The following is a 17,972-nucleotide window of genomic DNA, read 5'->3' as shown; positions in this document are numbered from 1 at the left end:
TCACCCCTCCCCTCTACTCATCACCTGCTCTCCTTTATGCCATATCACCCCCCTGTAACCCACCTCCCCCTTTTATTCCTTCAACCCATTATTGCATCTCACCCCCTTTATTCAGTTTCTCCTCCCCTTTATCCCATGTCACCCTCTCCCCTTTACTTACCACCTGCTCTCCTTTATGCCATATCACCCCCCCTGTATCCCACCTCCTCCCTTTATTCCACATCACTCCCCTTTATTGCACCTCATCCCCTTTATTCAATTTCACTCGGTCTCATTATCCCATCTCACCCCCTCCCCTCTACTCCTCATCACCCACTCTTCTTATCCCACCCCCCATATGCCACCTCATCCCCCCTTTATTATACCTCAACCCCTTTATTCCATTTTTCTCCATCCCCTTATTCCACATCACCCCTTCCCCTTTATTCCACTGACTTAATCCCTTTATCCCATGTCACCCCTCCCCTTATTTCACATCACCCTCTTCTCTTTTGTTCCTCTTCCCCACCTCGCTTTCCCCTTCAGCTCCAGCCAGAGCTTCCCAACTCACCAAGAAAATTTCACAAGAAGACAAAAAACAAACAAGTAAGCCATGAATATGCTGCTGCTACAATACAGATTTTTATTAAGGATTAAATGCCAGAGAAGTTTTAACTATCACAAATCTTCGAGCTCTGTGGTTGTTACCCATTGTGTGAACAATTTCTATCCCTCAATACAGTACATTCTTCATTCTATGGACCTTAGCCATTGTTACCCCTCAATAACAGCTATAATTTTTTGGATGTCATATGTAACCCATATCTGTGTGTTACTGGAGCATGTCCTGCAAATTTGTACTGTCCCGCATAGAGGATGTACAGAGACAATAATTTAGAACTTTTGTTATCAGGTGAGTTTTACTACTTGGAACTATGTGTTCATACCTAACTAGCTATTTTGCTGATAACAGGATATGCCTGCCAGCTCTCTGTAAAATGGATCTAGGAAATAAAGTCAAATTTTTCCTCTAACTTTTGACTCCAGAAAAGCTTGTTGGGTTTCTCAGTATTTGGGGAGTGTCTGTTTGAAGAACCACTGGCCTAAATAATTTGGAAAATTTATCCTGAGGCAGTGGAGTGACTGCAGGGACACGGCTATGAGTTGGTGTGACACGATCTAGCATTAATTGTTAGTTAGCTGTCAGGAGGTTGACCTAACATCCTAGCATGCCTCTTGAGGGCCTTTCCAATTGAGCTCTTAGGAGGAGGGCAGGAAAGTCAGGAAAAGCATGCAATCTCCTTTGGGGGAGGGAAAGCACCTCAAGATTTGTGAGCTTCTCTGGGACGGGTATTTTACCACAAATGCCACATCAATTAAAGGGACAGCTGTAGTAAGGGGAAAGCCAGGATCAGGGGCAAAAGAGAGAGGCAAGGTAGCACCAGGGTGACTGAGCTGACACAGAAACATCTCTGCTTTTACCAGCATAAGGAACCAAACATCCCCAAGAAAGGGGCTGGCAGTGTGTTTGGAATTCTCAGCCTGACCCGAGCATCAGGTAGAACTCCTTCTTACCCTCAGACCTTTACCTTCAAGACTGCTTAATGTTTCCTGTGACATCCCAGGTCTACCCCCACCCTTTCCCCTGTCCGGCACCATAGGGAAGGAAAAACATCTAAGGAAAGAAGTAGCCGATGCCAGTTTTGGCCTCCTTCTCCCGGGGCACACGGAGCAATGGGCGGTCTTGCTCCAGAATGAGGGGGTTACCCGCTCCTTCCTCATCGTCATGGGAACGGGCAGTGCCGGGAGGCACAGCTGGCTCCTCAGAGGAACCTGGAAAATAGTAACAATGTTAACTCATGTTTCTAGACTTCATACTTTGCACAGCACCCAAGAGACTAAGTCCTAATTTTGAGTTTCAAATACAGTATGAAGCAAGAAGTTAGGGCAGAAATGATTATCCCCATTTAACATGTAAGAAAACTGAAGCTTAACAGTAGAACATATATCTCTATATCTAGGCCCACTGTGGAAGCTGGCTGTGGGGGACGGAGGGTAAGAGGGCAAGGCTGTGTTAGAGAAAAGAGTCAGACAGATACCCCATGCTCAGAGCAAATGGGAAATACCACCAGGGAAGCAGGGAAGCGGGCGGCCTCCTAACAGCCACCACCACCGTACAGCCAGCCTGACTAATTTTACTAAGCAAATGAGTAACAAAGCCGGAGCCGGAAGCTTACAGAACTTCATGGAGAGGCGAAAGCAGGCGTTGTTCTTCAGTGACTCCAAGAAGGACATGTAGTCCATGACTTGGCCAGGCTGAGACTGGTTCTTAAAGAAGGTGTTATCTACAAGAAATGTAACATCTGCATCTTCTTGGCGGAACCAGACGGTCTTTGGATGCTGAGCTTCTTTTGAGTCAACAGTATTAGGCACTGGGACTGTTTCCTCATTCATGATTTCTTCAAGATTGACAGCTAGGTCTGGCTGAGGGTCTGGAATTGTACTGAGAATGGAGACATCTTCAAGCTCTGCAGTCACATTAACTTCATCTTCTTCAAAAGTGTTGCCTAAGTCTTTCTGAGAAACTGGAATTTCGTTGCAAATTTGAGTGTCCTTGGGCTCTGGAACCATACTGAGAACCGAGTCTCCTTCAAGATCATGATTTTCTTCAGAGTCTTGGATTTCATGGACATCAGTGGCTTCTTCGCGTCCAGAGATTTCTTCAACATCTGAGGTTTCTTCATGGTTCAGTACTCCACTTTCATCTGAGGATTCTTCCTGGCTTTGAATTTCATCAGCATCAAAGACATCTTCGGGGCTTGTTACCACATGGAGAGTGGGGACCTCTTCAGGACTGGAGTATTCTTCAGAGCCTGCAATTCCACTGATTTCTGGAATTTCTTCAGTAGCTGAGGTTTCTTCCTCATTTGGGACTCCATCAAGAGCTGGAACCTCTTCAAGATTGGGGTCTTCTTCAGAGTCTGAGAGTCCATTGATCTCTGGGGCTTCTTCATGATTTGGGATTTCATGCCCACCAGGGGCTTCTTCAGGGCTTGGGACATGACCACCAGAGGCTTCTTCAGGGCTTGGGACCACATGAATACCTGGGACTTCATCATAATCAAAGTCTTCATCAGAGTCTGAAATCCCGTTGATTTCTGGGGCTTCTTGGTGGTCTGGAACTTCTTCAGCATTTGAGGCTTCATCATTTGGGATTTCATCCAGGGCTAGAACATCTTCAGGATTGGGGTCTTCTCCAAAATCTGGGTCTTCGTCATTATCGGAGTCATTGGCATGGTCTGGAATTTCATCAGTGTCAGGGGCTTCTTCATTGTCTGGAATTTCATCAGGATCTGAGGCTTCTTCAATGTTTGGGACAACATCAGGATCTGGAACTTCTGCGAGGTTGGGGTTTTGGTAGTCTTCAAAATCTTCATCAAGGTCGTGGTTTGGGTTTTCTCCAGGGTTTGGGTTTACTCCAACGTTTGGGACTTCTTGCACATCTGGAACTACACCAGGGTCCGGAACAAAATTAAAATATGGTATTTCATCAAAGTCTGCAATTTCAATGAAGCCTGGAATTTCATCATCCGCATCTAGAATGTCCTCAAGGAGAGGAAGACCATCAAAATTCAGGGCATTGTCATCATCATTATCATCGTCATCATCATCATCATCATCTTCTTCATCAAGCTCTGGAATGCCTTCGAGATGCGGGCCTTGAATCTCAAGGTCATTTGGAATCTCAAGACCTTGAAGTTCACCAAAGGCTAATCCTTGATTGAGATATTCAAATACTAGTTCTTCATTGACTGACATATCGTCCTCAGAGGACTCATCTTCTTCAAGGGGCTCAACTTCAACAAGGACCTGGCCTTGAGGAAGGGCCTGACCTTCACCAAGGGACTCACCTGCAGCAAAGGCCTGACCTTCAGCAAGGGTCTGACCGCCAGCAGGGAACTGACCTTCATCAAAGGGCTTGCTTTGACCAAGGATAGCAGCCCGGGCTTCAGCAGAGGTTTCCACTGGGTCAGAAAGTAAAGCATCCTCTTCCATTTTTATCCGTTCGCTCCTGAAGGGGAATGAATTTGAAAAAGCAAGTCAGTTGATATACTTGGGTTGACTAACATAAAGGCGACCTGGGGTCAGAAGCCCCCATAGGAGATCCTACTTCAGGCTAAGCATGAACAAACCCAGAAAACACTCACTGGATCCTCCTCAAATTCCTGCGTCTGATAAAATCAAGGGCTTCAGGGCTGGATTTCCACACACGCTTAGCAACCTGCTTCTGAATATGGGGAGGCACCTGAGAGCAAAATTAAGAAGGTTAGCTGTTATTACACAACATTTTAAAAATCTATACTCCTCTCTATCAGGTACCCAGAACTGAAGGCACCATGCACAGCTAATGTAGGAAGGGCTTTTAGACTGGGAGATTTGTGGCTGCCTGCTTCAGCTATCTCTCAGGGATGCATATAGAACTCTTCCTCGTCTTGGGAACAGGAGAGAGAGAGCTGTGAAATGAGTGTGTCCAAAGCTTCCACCTACCTGGAAGAGGACATCCCAGTTATCAATCATGGCACGGACCACACTGACAGAGGCAACATAGTGGTCAATCCCCAGTCTGGTTTTCCTGGACTCCCTCTTGGCAGATGCCCCCTTCTTCAGGAGAGCAGATCCAAACACCAAAGCCAAATTGGTGGACGTCATACGATTGCCTGAAACCTAGGTAAAAGGAAAGCAGGAAGTGATCAACTCAGAAGCAGTAATGGAAATTACACAAATAGGTCACTTTTGTTCTTGTTATCCTCTCCCTCTGTCTCTCTCTCTCTTTCTCATATATTCCCACACATGTCCCCTGCTATGAACTTCACTACCCTTTCCCAGAGCTTTTTACCAACTGTCCATCAATGCCAATGGAGTCCTCGCAGTTCTCAGCGACCTTATGCAGGACCTTCAGCAGACGTTCTAGGGTGTCACTGTGGCAAGGTGGCATCAGGTAAACCAGCAATTGCAGGGCAGAAAGCTGATCCTGTGGCTTCAGCGCTAGAGGGAGGAAATCAGGGGCTGGCTTAGGGGGCAGGCCTTGGCAGCAGCCTGACACAAAGAAAGGTGTGATTCTGGTTGAAAATTGCTGAAGGCTATGGGGAGGGTACCTAGGCATCTTTTCTTCGCTCATTCCCCTGGCATTTGTGCTCAGGATCCCTAGAACCCAGAAGTGCTCCCATCAAAATAAGATACCCCCCCCAAAAAAAGACCCCCGCCTCTACAGAATCTAGGTTTTACTTTGCCCTGAGAGGGTACACACGGCCTCAAGAAGCTCTAGAGAGATTTCCAAAGAACAGACTTGTAGTGGAATCTGGAGAGGTATTTTCATCTTCTGCTATTCATTTTGCCTTAGTGCCTTGGGGTCCTGCAGCCTGAGCTCTGTCCCCAGAACCCCACATCCCCTGTGCTCTTTCCTTTCCCTGCCCAGCAAGGGCGAGCGGAAGGCTCACTGGCTGTCTGGAGGAAGGACATGTACAGATCATCCGGCAGCAACGAGTCCTTCATGTCCCGGAAAAACTCCTTGAGGAGCGCAGCCACATCGTGTACATTCTGAGAGTCATCCAGTACCACATCCAGACCTTGGTCAAATTCTTCACGGAGCTAGAAAAAGAGAATACTGCCAGTGAAGGCTCTGCCCACCGCAGCCTTCCTCCTGGCCACTCCTTCAATAAATCTCAGTCCTCAGTAGAGGTAGTTGGCTATATGGTGTGCCTGAGGGGACAGAAAGAAGACCATGCTCCCCTCATCAGGCATGACAGTCTCTTCAAGTCTATGGGGGAGCCCCACCCCACCTGCTTTTTCTCACTGAAGGAACAGAAGTGTGAACATAGTTGATTTATTACCTTACGCACTCTCTTCTCAGAATATTCCAGGGTGAAAATCCCCACTGTGCTTAAGCCTGAAAGAAAAGACCAAGGGAAGCTCAGTATCTCTGCTCACCCCTCCCCCAGCACTACCCTTTTCCTCCTCCACCGCATTCCAACCCCAACTGGTGGCTGGGCAATGTTGCAAGCCCTTCCTCCCTTGACCTGTTGCCCTTCCGCATCTCTAGACTACGGGTCTCTTTAATTGCCTTCCACCTTGATTTCACCTCCATTCTTGGCCCCTTACCATGTTTCTCTATGAAGCTGCAGCAAGCCTCAACAACATGGGGGATTTGCTTAGCAATCGGATTGAGGCTCATTTTCCTTTTGGATCCCAGAAGTCGCTGGCCAATTGGAAAAGAAATCCTGGAAAGCTGCAGGGTCTGCAGTAGCAGGGCCCCACCCTCCAGTTCAGCCAGGCTGTCCGCAGAGACTGCGCCCTGTGGAGAAACCCAGACTCTGTGAAAATGGGGGAGCCGTGGGGGGAGGTGGGGTGTTACCTCAGACCTTCCTAAAGATTGCGTCACGTTCGCAATGGGAGACATGTTCTTACGCCCCTCCAACGCGTTCTGTTCAGCACCCCCTTCCCTCTGAGGACACAGGCCTTGACCCTCCCGCCCCACATCCCGGACATTTCACTAAGGGCCCCCGCCTGAAACCTGGAAGGTTGAACTCACTCTACGCCCACGGCGAGTAAACTCCCGGGGCAGGAAGGGCTCATCCCTTCGGCCACTGAAAATGCGCCGGATGCGGCCAAACATCCTTTGCACCGCGTTTCCCCGACGACGACCGCTAGTAGCGCGACCGGCGGCTTCTTCCATCTGCATCGTGGCTCTCAGTTCAACTTGCTTGCGGCGGGTAAGCTCGTTCACCAGGACCTCTTCCAGACGAATGCCAAAGGTCTTGAGGGATACGGCTTGGGAGCCAGGGAGAGAAGGAATGAAAAACGTCAGCGCTCCACAGCGCTTATACCGGGAGGAACTGCAGGGGCTGTAGCCCTCCTCTAAGCAACCACCCCCAGCCACCCCCACCCCGCCAGACTCGCAGCGCCCCTCCCCCGGGAGGGAGCCAAAGAGACCCTACGGTGATCTGGCTGAACGACTCAACTCCACTCCACTACCCCGACGGGGTCCCTGCCTTAAGACCTGCCAGGGGGTGACCACCTTGAAGCAATGAGAGCAGTTTCTTCTGGGCGATCTGTCTGGGGTAGATTCACCGGGGATCAGATCTGATGGGACTGTTCAGCACTCCAGCAACTAGTGCGCCATTTCCTGAAACCATACCCTGCGGGGTTTCTGGAAGCCGGAGGGGAGGGAGGGGTAGGGGGATGGGAGGGGACGGGGGACTCAGGGGCAGTGGGCACCACCCTGTCTCCAGTAGCCAGGCTCTCGAATGCAGGAGGGGTGCAGCATTCTGTTTCTTTCCTAAGGAAAGTACAGTAAGAGAGACCCTCACCCCTCTCTTGTCCTCTCAGAATCAGAAACCACTTCTCGAAGGTGTTTGAACGGTCAGTAGGTAGAGCTATGGGAAGAGAAAAAACGAAAATACAGGCACTCTCATACAAAAAGGATTTGATAAGTGACTAAAACATCGCAGTGCACTGACCCACAGGGACTGAGGGGGAAGGGAGGGGCAAACAGCTTTGTCTTGTCCTCCCGAAGTGTTTTGCTTTCACTCAGCCTCAGTTTCCCCATTTGAAAACGGGACCAATTCTGTTTACTTCCCGAGACTCCAAGGATGTCACCACACCAGATCCTGTACGGCGCCGCGTGCGCAGCGCGCATCTCGTTACGCACCAGGAGTAGCGCAACACGACGCTTCAACCTGAGATTCCAGGGCTGCGCGGCCGCGGGACAGCGCAACAGGCGAGGGGAGGGGCTCTGCCTGTGGCGCCCGGGCGAGTAGGGGTCGCTAAGTTACTGCGGACGCGCTCGTTCCCTGGAGGCCAGCGGCTCCCAGCGCTGCTGCGGCGGGAGCAGCGGCGACACTCGCTGGCCCCACACTGCGACCCCCCGCAGCGGCGGCTGCACACGGGGTCTCATCGCCCTTCGCTGGGCTCCTATTTTCGGCTGCGCCCGCCGCGCGCTCGCCTGGCGAGCCCACGGCCGCCTGCACTTTTCATCACTGCAGCGGCGCCCCTTGGGTTCGCACGACCCCCCTCCCACTCCCCTCAGCCGCCCAATCTGCGTCCGGACCGGGGAAACCCCGATGCTCTTCGACCCCCGTCCTGCGCTGGGTCCCGCTCGCTCCTCGGCAGCCAGGCGAGGTGGGCAGCGCTCCCAGCGCACCTCCCGCCGCCGCTCCCCGCACCCCACCCGCCCTCCCGCTCCTCGCTGGGATTGGCGCGTCTCTCTCTCGGTCTCGCTATCTCCCTCCAACTCTTCGTCTCTCAACCGCGCTGTCTCTGTCTGTCCCAGTCCTTTCGGAGCGTCTCTCTGCGCCTCCATCTCGTCCCGACTCGTTCTGGCACCGCACTTGGTCCGTCTGTCTCTTCACCTGTCCTCTGTCCACTTGTCTGTCTCTGATATCTGCCTGTCTCACTGTCCCCCAAGCCCCAAGCTTCGACCCAACTCAACTCATCTTTACCTCTTCCCAGGTGACCAAACACCCCTCAAGTCCCACTCCCTCGGTCATCCAGGAGCCTGGAGAACCGGCCAGGTCCGAGACCAGAGGAGAGTCCCTCCCACCCCTCGACCCCCCAAACCCCCAATTCGTTCCGCCCGGCCCGGAGGGTCCACTCGGCCCGAAGGCGAGGATGCCACATACCGGGGTACTGCTCACCTCTTTCAGGTTTGAATTCAGAGAGGAACTGCCTGGCCACGAGTTCGTGGTAAGCAGCCTCTTGCAGCTTCAGACGCTCCAGCTCGGAGAGGCTATGTATTGAGATCATCTTGGCCCTGCGGTTCGGGTTGTGTCCTGGGGCTCCTCCCAGGACGTTCACTAAAAAAATCAAGGCAGACAACAACAGCAAAGGGGGCATGATTCTGGGGTACCGCGTCCTTGCTGTCTTCAGAAAAGGAATGCAGCCACCCATTCTGCAATCGTCGGATGATTATGAGGACTGCATCATCCAATTGTCTCTGGACCTGGTGGAGAGAACTCTGGGGGGTGGGGGGAGGGTGATAAAGAGGGAGGGAAAACTGGGAGGCGGCTTAACCCTCAAGCAGAGCTGCCTCTGGCTGCTTGTTTAAAAAAAAAAAAAAAAAAAAAAAAAATCCAACTTTAAAAAAAAAAAAAAAAAACAGCACTGAACCGACAGTCCAGAAAAGAAAAAACCTAATTGGGCAAAAAAGAAGAAAAAAAGATTTTAAAAAACCCCAACCACCAAACTTACTTAAAATTTTTCAATGAAAATTAAGATAAGAATAAGGTAATATTCTTCCATTAATTTTTTAGAACACTGATTAAGTTTATTTTTATTTTTTAATGATAATGCTTGATGCTGTTCAGTTTGGGTGAAATGGGCACATTCATCTAGGTTAGGAGCCCTGTAAATTTTGTACAGCTCTTCCAGAATGCAAACTGGACACATGAATCTGAAGCCAAAAGTCATCCCCAGGCCCTTTGACCCAGTGATTTCCCTTCTAGGAATCTATCCTAATGAAATCTTCCTATAGAAAGGAAAAACCATGTGTACAGGAACCGTAACAGTAAAAAAAAAAAAAACAACTAGCCCAGCAACAAGATTGTTTATATACATTACGGAATAGCCATTGTATGGAAAATTATGCAATCATTAAAGTGATGTTTACAAGGAATTTTTAAACAACAAATATAAAATACAGAATTGTATCAATTATGATTACAACTATGTAAAGGAAAACATGCATAAAAATAAAAGACTGAAATAAATGCACCCAATTACTGATGGCATCTGTATTAAGTGGTGGGATTCTGTTGCCTTTTGTCTATTTAACAAAAATTGTGCAACTTGATTATGTTATTTTTTCCTGAAAAAAAAAAAAAGTTTGTACCAAAACAGACATCATTTCCAGTCTGCTTCTAATGAGACTTTCTATACAGGATTGGTATAGTGAAGTTTCTTTGTGTGTTGGTAAATGTGTTTTAGATGCCCCTTCTCCATGGTGCCCACTATCTCATACTGCTCCCAGAATGCACAGGACCCCCCAAGTGGGGATCTCCCTGAACCCCACACAGCATCCTAACTGCACATCTTCACCTCTATTATTAATTTGTTTTTCCATGCATGCATTTAAAAGAAAAGAAAGCTTTATTAATTGCCCACTTTGTGCCAGGCACTAAAGATTCAAATATGAGCGAAATAATAATACTCTTTTCATAAAGGGTTTAACAGTACAGTGATGGAAATAGGCAGGTTAGCAACAATTTACAAAACCTTGTGATAAGTCAATCGCCCAAGATATAAACAAACTACTGTGAGAACAGAAAGGAGGAATCCTCTAAGTCTGCCTGGAGATAAGGAGGGGGGAGCATCCAGAAAGAGAGAACAGCTTGTGCAAAGGCAAAGAGAGGTTGTTATATTCCTAAAGCTGTATAAAGGGGATGGACGGAGATAAATCTGGGTAGGCAGGAATGAGATCATGAATGACCCTATATGCCATGTTATGGAGCTGGACTTTCTCTTGAAGGCAATAGAGAACTACTGCAGGTTTTTAAGTGGGAAGTGACAGAGAGCTGCAGCTTGGAAAAATCACAGAGCAGTGAAAAGCCTGGTTTGGGTAGAAAGCCTGAAGTAGATAGATGAGCCAAGAGGCAAGAGACGCTGACAGAAGTCAGTGTCATTGGGGCTGGATTTTATGGGTAGAATTGACAGGACTTAGAGAAATCTTTTATTATAATAGGAAGGGTAGCTCTGAAGTTTATGGTCTGGGTGAGTGTGTGATGCTTATTCCCAACAGAGAAGATAATTTGGGACATGGGGAACTAAACCTTTTGACAAGAAGGGACGTGGTCACATGCAACTTTTCTGAGCTCCCCTTGCCCATGGAGTTTCATGATAATATTCTATATATTATTGGGAGGGGGAGTGCTTTAAACTCCAAAGATCAGGTAATGTAGCATTGACAGAGAAAGGATAGGTAGAAGTTTATCATCCAATAATCTATATAAAACAGCTCTATCCAAAAACAAAAACAAAATCCCTCACTTCTTTTGTTTCCAAAATTCCCTTTTGCCCACTTTCCTTAAATGGCCAGAGTCACACATGTCAGAAATAAACACTTGCCTCATAATTAAGTTCAGTATCGGATAGGATGAGGAGTATTTTTTATGCCTTTTGAACTGAGCTATAAGGCAAAATCTTAGCATACATCTTTATAAAAGTTCCTTCAACTGCAAAGCAATATCTTTTAGCCCCAAAGTGAACACCTAAGTCCAGCCACCAAACTGCATCCACAAAATGACCATCTTAACCAAAGGCACACACAGAGAACCTAACCACAGTACCCAATTAAGAGCCAGTAATTCCTGATTCACAAAGACAGGTCCAAAATCAATTAGCCAAAGGTTTCATTCTGACATACACAGCCTAGCTCTGGTTTAATTTTTTTACGTGACTCCTTTTTTTCCCCTTACCCAATTCAAACATTTTGGTACCTGTTTTGGAGTTGCAGCTATTTCTTCTTGCCAAGGGTTATAAGATCTGGTCATCCAAAGAGTATAGCTGGTTCTTTTACCCAAAAATCAGGATGAAAATCAATCCTTCTTCTTCTCCCCAAATAAGATGAGAACAAATAAGAGAACCTCAAAACAATGTCAGCCAAGAGAGAGAGAGAGAGAGAAGCCTTTGAGGGATGAGTCAGCCTAGATGCTTACAATTCCAAAGAAAATCAAAGCCCTCAGAATAAACCGTTTGTCATTGCCTCCTGCTCAAAGATACAGGGCTAAACTTAAGAGTAATCTTTATGCTGCAATTCTGCCAGCAAAATTGACACTGTCTTGCACGCCTTCAACCCTCTCAGGGGACCAGTAGATATTAGACAGAAGTAGAATTAAGAAGGTCAGTGTGCCCAGACAAGAAGCAGATGGGCAGGTTGGGGAGGAGGGACCAGTAACTAGGCTTCAACACTATGAGAGGCACATAACAGATTCTTGAGATTTGAATATCTGTCCTAGGATATGACTTTACAAGATGATCACAAAAGGAGGCTCCTCACAGAGAGCCAGGCGCCAAGAGACCTCTCTTGCTCCAAAGTGTCTTCCCCTTCCCATTCAGCATGCTCTGGCACTGGCCAGAAGTGACCATAACATCAAAAAGGAAGAAGGAAGATGAAAGCTAGCCCTCTCAATTTCAGCCTAGAATTCAACACATTTGCAAAAACAATATCCTTAGAAAAATATCTGTAAAGGCCCCTGGGGTCAGAGCTAAATAGAACTGAATTCAAAGCCAGACTTTATTACTTCTTAGCTGTGTGACCTTAGGAAAGTTTGTTGAATTCTCTGAACCTCAGTGGCTTCCTCTATAAAATGGGGAAATGGTAAAGTATCCATTTCAGCAATTGTATAAGAATTGAATAATATATATGTGATATTTAGCATTGGTTTTTAATAAACACATTGAAATTCAAGGTTCTTTACTGAGGGCCTGACTTTACCAGAAAGTATCAGTTTTCAAAAGTAATTGCATAAAATTAGCATGTGTATCAATGCATCCATCCTGCTTAGTTCAATCTTTACAAAATTTGAATTAAATTAAAACAGGCAAAAAGATCTTGGGAGATTGTTGCAAACAGATCTTTCTTCTTCAATCTCCAATGACATCAGGGTCAAGTATTTAAAAAATTTATAAAATTTAGAAAAACTAATTGCATAGGTCAAATTTTCAAATGCTACTATTCAGATTAGTAAAATGCTTGTAAGTCTCAAAATTAATCTATCTTTTAAACCATCTAATTTCACATTGTCACTAGCAAAAGAACATATAATTTCATTTCTATCAGTAAAGGGGCTAGGATATTAGCAGATACTGAGAGACAGAATTTGAACAAAGAGCAGAGATAGAACCCAGTCAACTCTCCAGTAATATGAAGAGAGGAAACACACGAGTGGCATCAAGCTTGTTCCTCACATCCTCCTGAAATGCACAGCACAGATGGAGAAACAAATTAACGTCAGAAAGGTCACCCCGCTTCGACATTGTGAGGACAGAAATGTTTCAGCTAAGCATAAATCCACAGCCTTCACAATTTGGAGGACTAATTTACTCCATTGTCCCCATCAAATAGTTAAGGGTGGTACAGTGCTCACTAGTAAACACCTCAGGAAAAAAAAAAAAAAAGACTGCTCTGATGCTGTTGTTAGAATCCTAATAAATTAGGCATTCTATGGCACCATCAGAATTTTGCTTCCAGCCACTAAGAGATCTTTGAAGTTTGAGAAACTGATAGTGTGCAAGGCTGAGTACCCAGAAGATATTGCATCTACAGTATTCAAATATCTACAGGCAGTAACAATGAATAAAAACATCCCCATTAATATATCACAACATGAGAGAGAGATACAGGTCTCTAGATGAAAACATTCGGGCACCAATTTGGTCTGCTGGCACATTACCTCATTCGTCCCTGAGCATTAATGAGTTAGCCTTTAAGTTGTTATTCCATAACCTCCATTTCAGCAAAGGCTGCAGTCGTGATGAACAAAATGGCTCATTTTACCCTATGCGGTGTACTGCCCCAAGATAATTAATTCGGGGGCAGCATTCAATACGTGAGTCAGCCCATCACTCCAGAGCAGACACTCATAAACTGAAGGTAGTACTGCATTCAGAAAAGCTCTGGCATCAAAAAATGTTTCCAGAACTTATTAGAATATTAGAACGGATCAGAGGTAGAAGGGACTCTAGCCATCACCTAGTCCAAAGCTTTCATACTACAGTTCAAAAAAATGAGGGTCAGAGACAGGAGTTTGCCCAAGGCCACACAGCAATCTGACACAAAATCTAGGCAAGAACCCAGTTCTTCTCAGACCTAGGGCTCTTTCCACTGTCTCATCCACCTTCGTTCTTAATAGCTACAAAATAATTAGCTAAATAATGAAATCAAAAGAATGAATACATAATCAAAGCCTGATTCGATCAAATAAGGGAGGTCATATCCAAAGGCAGACAGCCACCACAAAATACAACCTCTTTGTAAAATAAGGACAGGTGTCATTGTATAGAACGTGGGATGCCCTTTTAAAATTTTATTGACTAAAGAACTCAAGCTCAGGATGGTGAAAGGCAATCTTCGTGCTATAAACATCCCAAACAATAGTGTAGACCAGGTGATGCGACATCAAATACAACAAGATATAGTTGTATTATATATAGATATTCTCCCTGTTATCTGCAGTATGTGTCAGAGTGCATAACACTGCTAGTATCACAAGCTGTGTCACCCTTTATCTTTTTTTCCCTTTTGGTTGCTGCTTCTATTATGTTGTGGTAGAAAAAGTAAAAAAAGAAAATCTGATGTTCCATCAACAGGAGGTAATTTTTTCTAATGTCTAATTTTTCTTGTGCTTTTCACATTCTCAAAAGCTTTCCATGTGTCTGTTATTTTCAGACCCTAGCACACAGTAGGTGTTCAATGTGTTTGTTGGGTGAATCACAGGATTATAAATTCTGACAGTTTTGAGAGAACATAAACATCTTGTAATTAAAACTGCTATTCGTGACTCATGGGTAAATGAATCATGCCATTTTATTCTCACAACAAACCGTGGGAAGGAGGTAGGTTTGGTATTATGCTTCCCATTTTACAGATAACAACAAACTAGGACTCTGGAGAGGTTGTAACTTCCCTGAAGTTGCACTAACATACCATGGAGGGATATGATCTGGGAACTAGCCTATCCCCAGACCTGGTCTTGCCCTCCCCACCAAAACACGGCATTTCTTGGTTTACATCACCAACATTTGCTGCTTGGAACTGGAATGACCTGAGTCAAGAAGATTTCCTTTCCTAAAGAGATGGCTAGATTTTGAGGTCTTTCTTTATACACACTATTATTGGGAAATGGTAATGAAAGAAGGTGATTGATAGACAGGATAAATAGAGATAAATGATGATAGAGATATATGGTTTTGAAAAACACTATTATGAAAGATAGACCAAAAGAATTACTAGAGAGAAAGGCATCACAAGTGCTTTGTATTACACCCATCACATCTCTTGCCTCAGCCCACTCCCCAAACTGACAGCATGAAATCCTGAAAAGGTCTTACGATATGGGCTAGAACTCAGGCTCAAATTCCAGCCTTACCACATGTCAGTTTGCACACTCACCAACCAAGTGACCCGGAGCTAATTTTCAAACTTTTATGAGCCTCAGTTCCATCACCTTACAAAATAAAAATCACGGTACCTATGAGGTGTGCCTGTGGTAAAGATTAAATAAAAGACAGGATGAAATGCAAGAATCCTCCAAAGGGTCAGTGCTGAACCAAGGTAGGGAACAGCGCCGCCCACAAATACCTGTGAATCAAATTTGAAAGGAAGATGAACAGAAGTGCTGCTATATGGGATGAAGCAGTGTCCCCCCTGAAGAATGCCCTTGTACCATCCATTGTGGGGTGCCAGTGGGTACCATACCCTGTCAACAGATAGCTCACTTTCACAGGGGATGAGTTCAACTGTTTCTTCACTGGGTCTTGCGTGATCAGAAATGTAAGGTAGCTAACTGTGGGGGTTGGGAATCAGTCTAGGCTCTGAAACATAGAAGAAAGTTAATTGGCTCACAAAAGGGATTCAGTCCATACCTTTTGTTCCCTCAGCACAGTGTGTAAGCCATCCATGCTAGAGATGGTGGGGGGAAAGGGGGAGCCATCTGGACTGGAAAGTCTCAGTTCTTGCCTTTGGGATCTTACAGCCTAGCTGCAGGTCACATACAATCAAAAGTCTGCAAGACTATCAAGCAAAGTCCATGGGTCTAACACCTTCCTTCCCTGCCCTATTGAAATACATTTCCTCCCCTTTATTCCTTAAGGAGTATTAAGAATTGACCATTTCTCCAGGTCCACCAGCAGTGGCCAGACTCTTTCAGCTGTAGGTTGTTAGTGTGCATTCAGTAAACTCTGATTCATTTTTCCCATCTTCTCAACTCCCCTGGCCCCAAGCCCCCTTCTTTAAGACATATTCCCTTTCAGACACACACATTCCCTCTCACAAACCTCCATACATACACACACATCCTCATGTGTTCTCACAATGCATCTACACACACACACACACACACACACACACACACACAGGATAGACTTCCCCAGTGTATTTGCTACAACAGAAGGAAGGAGGAAAATGAGATTCTGAATTAAAGAGAGAACCATCCAACATTTGCCCCTCTAGACCACAGCTGGGGCTCCCACCAGTGGACACGAGAGAGGCAAGAACATGGGGACAATTCCTCAAACCATCTGGACAGAGAGAGCTGTCAAGGAAACCTTATAATAAAGTTGTTCTCCAAATAGGTGCTGAGAACTCTCTCTCTTCCACCTTTGTTCCCCACCCCCACCTGCTTCCCTCCTCCTTTGTATCTCCCCCAAGAAGCATTCAATTTTCTGCAGTTTTGTTTTTCAAAATCCTGAGTGGCTGTCATAGGGAACTGGGGCTGTGGGAGATATTTTTCTGATAGTTTTCATGATAGGAATGGTATTTTAAAACTACACTTAGATAATCGTATTTTAAAAAAATATCTGTCTGACTGCCTGTATCTATCCTCCTTCAAAAATTAGACCACTGTCTTGGCCTATGATGCAGTGAGAAAAACCCTTAGACCAGCAGTCAGGCGGTCTGCCTAGTTACCAAAGCAGCTGAGTGGCCTTGGGCAAGTCTGTGAGCATCCCCAAGCCCCAAACACAAGCAGTGCCATTTATTTATTATTATCTGGCTTATCAGAGAACACGGTGGATACACAGTCCTCACGTCTGCCATGTCCTTGATTCTTCTACAGGACTCAGCCGCCTCCAGGACAGATAGTCACGCTGGCGTTGTCCATAGCTGGAGAGAGAACCCCTGCCCCTCTGCAGGTTTTTTTGCACCAGAGTAGGGAGGGGATAGAAGCGGGTCTCCCTTTCCCTCCCTAATGGAGTCGCAGTCCTGCAATCAGCCCCTGACCCAGAGCTAGGTGACCGCGGATGGAGGGGTGGGGTGGGGTGGAGACCGGGTGACGGGGAGAGGGAAAGGAACCGGCCGGCCATGACCTTGCGCCCTCCCCTCGAAGGGATGTCCCGGGCTACAGGTTGTCGCTGCAGCGCGCGGTCAGGCGGGATTGCGCCCCGCGCGTCTCGCCCCTAAGTGGCTCAAGAGCGCGCAGAACCTGCAAAGTTAAACAAAGCCCCGTCGCGCGCAAAAATCACTCTCGCTGCTTGCCGCTGCCGAGAATTTGAAAAATGCAATCTTCCTTGCGTTTTTAACGTTTGAGCCACTGAACGCGAAACGGTGGGCACCTTGTTCAGCACCCGCAGGCTTCCTCTCCCTCCCGCACGTCCGGAGCTCCGCTTGGAGTGTCCTCACCCCCCACTCAGCCCCTCATGTGGGCTGCACTCAGGACCCTGGAGCCCTGCCCCTGCACTACCTCTTGGCGACTCTCCTGGTCCGGCCACGGAATAAAGGGCTGCGTGACCCGCTGGTCAGTCCTCCGGCGCGACTACGACTCGTCCTGGGACAAGCTGCAGGCTCGGCGGAGAGCTCAGCTCTATGGCTCAGCTTCCCCCGCACGCTCTCTGAAGCTCCCGCGGTGGGGCAGGGGCTGATTCATAGCAATTTTCTACGCAGCAGCCAACTCAGTGCCTTACGCATACCTGTTGGCTAAATTCTCTGGGCTACTCCCACTCTTTCTCATCGTTCCCCTCAATCATCTCTCACGTTATTCAAAGCTGATTTCCCTGTCAAGATTCAGCCTAAGAGTCCCTTCCTCTGAGGGCTCCCTTTCTCTTCCCCTGGCCGTGGCACACTGTCTCACATTATAGGGGACATTGAGGCAGAAGTGGAGGTTCAGATGGCTAAGAAACTTACCAAAGGCCGTTGAGCTATTTGGTGGCTGAGCTAAGAGGAAGGCCCAGAATTCCTGGAACCCAGCTCAGAACGCGTCTTATTACCCCTCATCACTTCCACTTCC

General features: G+C 46.8%; 1 protein-coding gene across 4 annotated transcripts; it reads right to left on the bottom strand.

The window, feature by feature from the left end:
- Nucleotides 1-597: 597 nt before the first annotated feature.
- ARHGAP36 (Rho GTPase activating protein 36) lies at nt 598-17,568 on the bottom strand. 4 transcript variants are annotated; one of them, XM_061408135.1, is made up of 12 exons: nt 17,430-17,568; nt 8,673-8,831; nt 7,347-7,412; nt 6,569-6,807; nt 6,139-6,331; nt 5,871-5,926; nt 5,478-5,628; nt 4,877-5,025; nt 4,528-4,704; nt 4,188-4,285; nt 2,217-4,051; nt 598-1,812 (listed from the first exon to the last, which is right to left on the bottom strand). In XM_061408135.1, the coding sequence occupies exons 2-12, from the start codon at nt 8,779-8,781 to the stop codon at nt 1,655-1,657; spliced, it is 3,231 nt and encodes a 1,076-aa protein (XP_061264119.1). In that variant the 5' UTR covers nt 8,782-8,831; nt 17,430-17,568; the 3' UTR covers nt 598-1,654. The 4 variants fall into 4 exon arrangements, with proteins under 4 accessions (XP_061264119.1, XP_061264120.1, XP_061264118.1 ...); XM_061408136.1 differs by lacking the exon at nt 17,430-17,568 and adding an exon at nt 11,469-11,677; XM_061408134.1 differs by lacking the exon at nt 17,430-17,568 and having other exon boundaries at nt 8,673-9,009.
- Nucleotides 17,569-17,972: the final 404 nt, after the last annotated feature.

Source organism: Bos javanicus, chromosome X (assembly GCF_032452875.1).
Source record: "Bos javanicus breed banteng chromosome X, ARS-OSU_banteng_1.0, whole genome shotgun sequence".
Lineage (NCBI taxonomy): Eukaryota > Metazoa > Chordata > Mammalia > Artiodactyla > Bovidae > Bos > Bos javanicus.
Note: the sequence above shows the minus strand (reverse complement) of the source record. Positions and strands in the feature narration are given on the sequence as shown.

Excerpts from the sequence above, each read along its gene's own strand:
- ARHGAP36 (XM_061408134.1), bottom strand. The coding sequence starts at position 8,925 with ATGGGTGGCTGCATTCCTTTTCTGAAGACAGCAAGGACGCGGTACCCC. Across the intron at positions 6,808-7,346 it reads TCTGAGAGGACAAGAGAGGG|CCGTATCCCTCAAGACCTTT; the intron begins GTGAGGGTCTCT and ends CTGGCTCCCAAG. Across the intron at positions 6,332-6,568 it reads TTACTCGCCGTGGGCGTAGA|GGCGCAGTCTCTGCGGACAG; the intron begins GTGAGTTCAACC and ends GTTTCTCCACAG.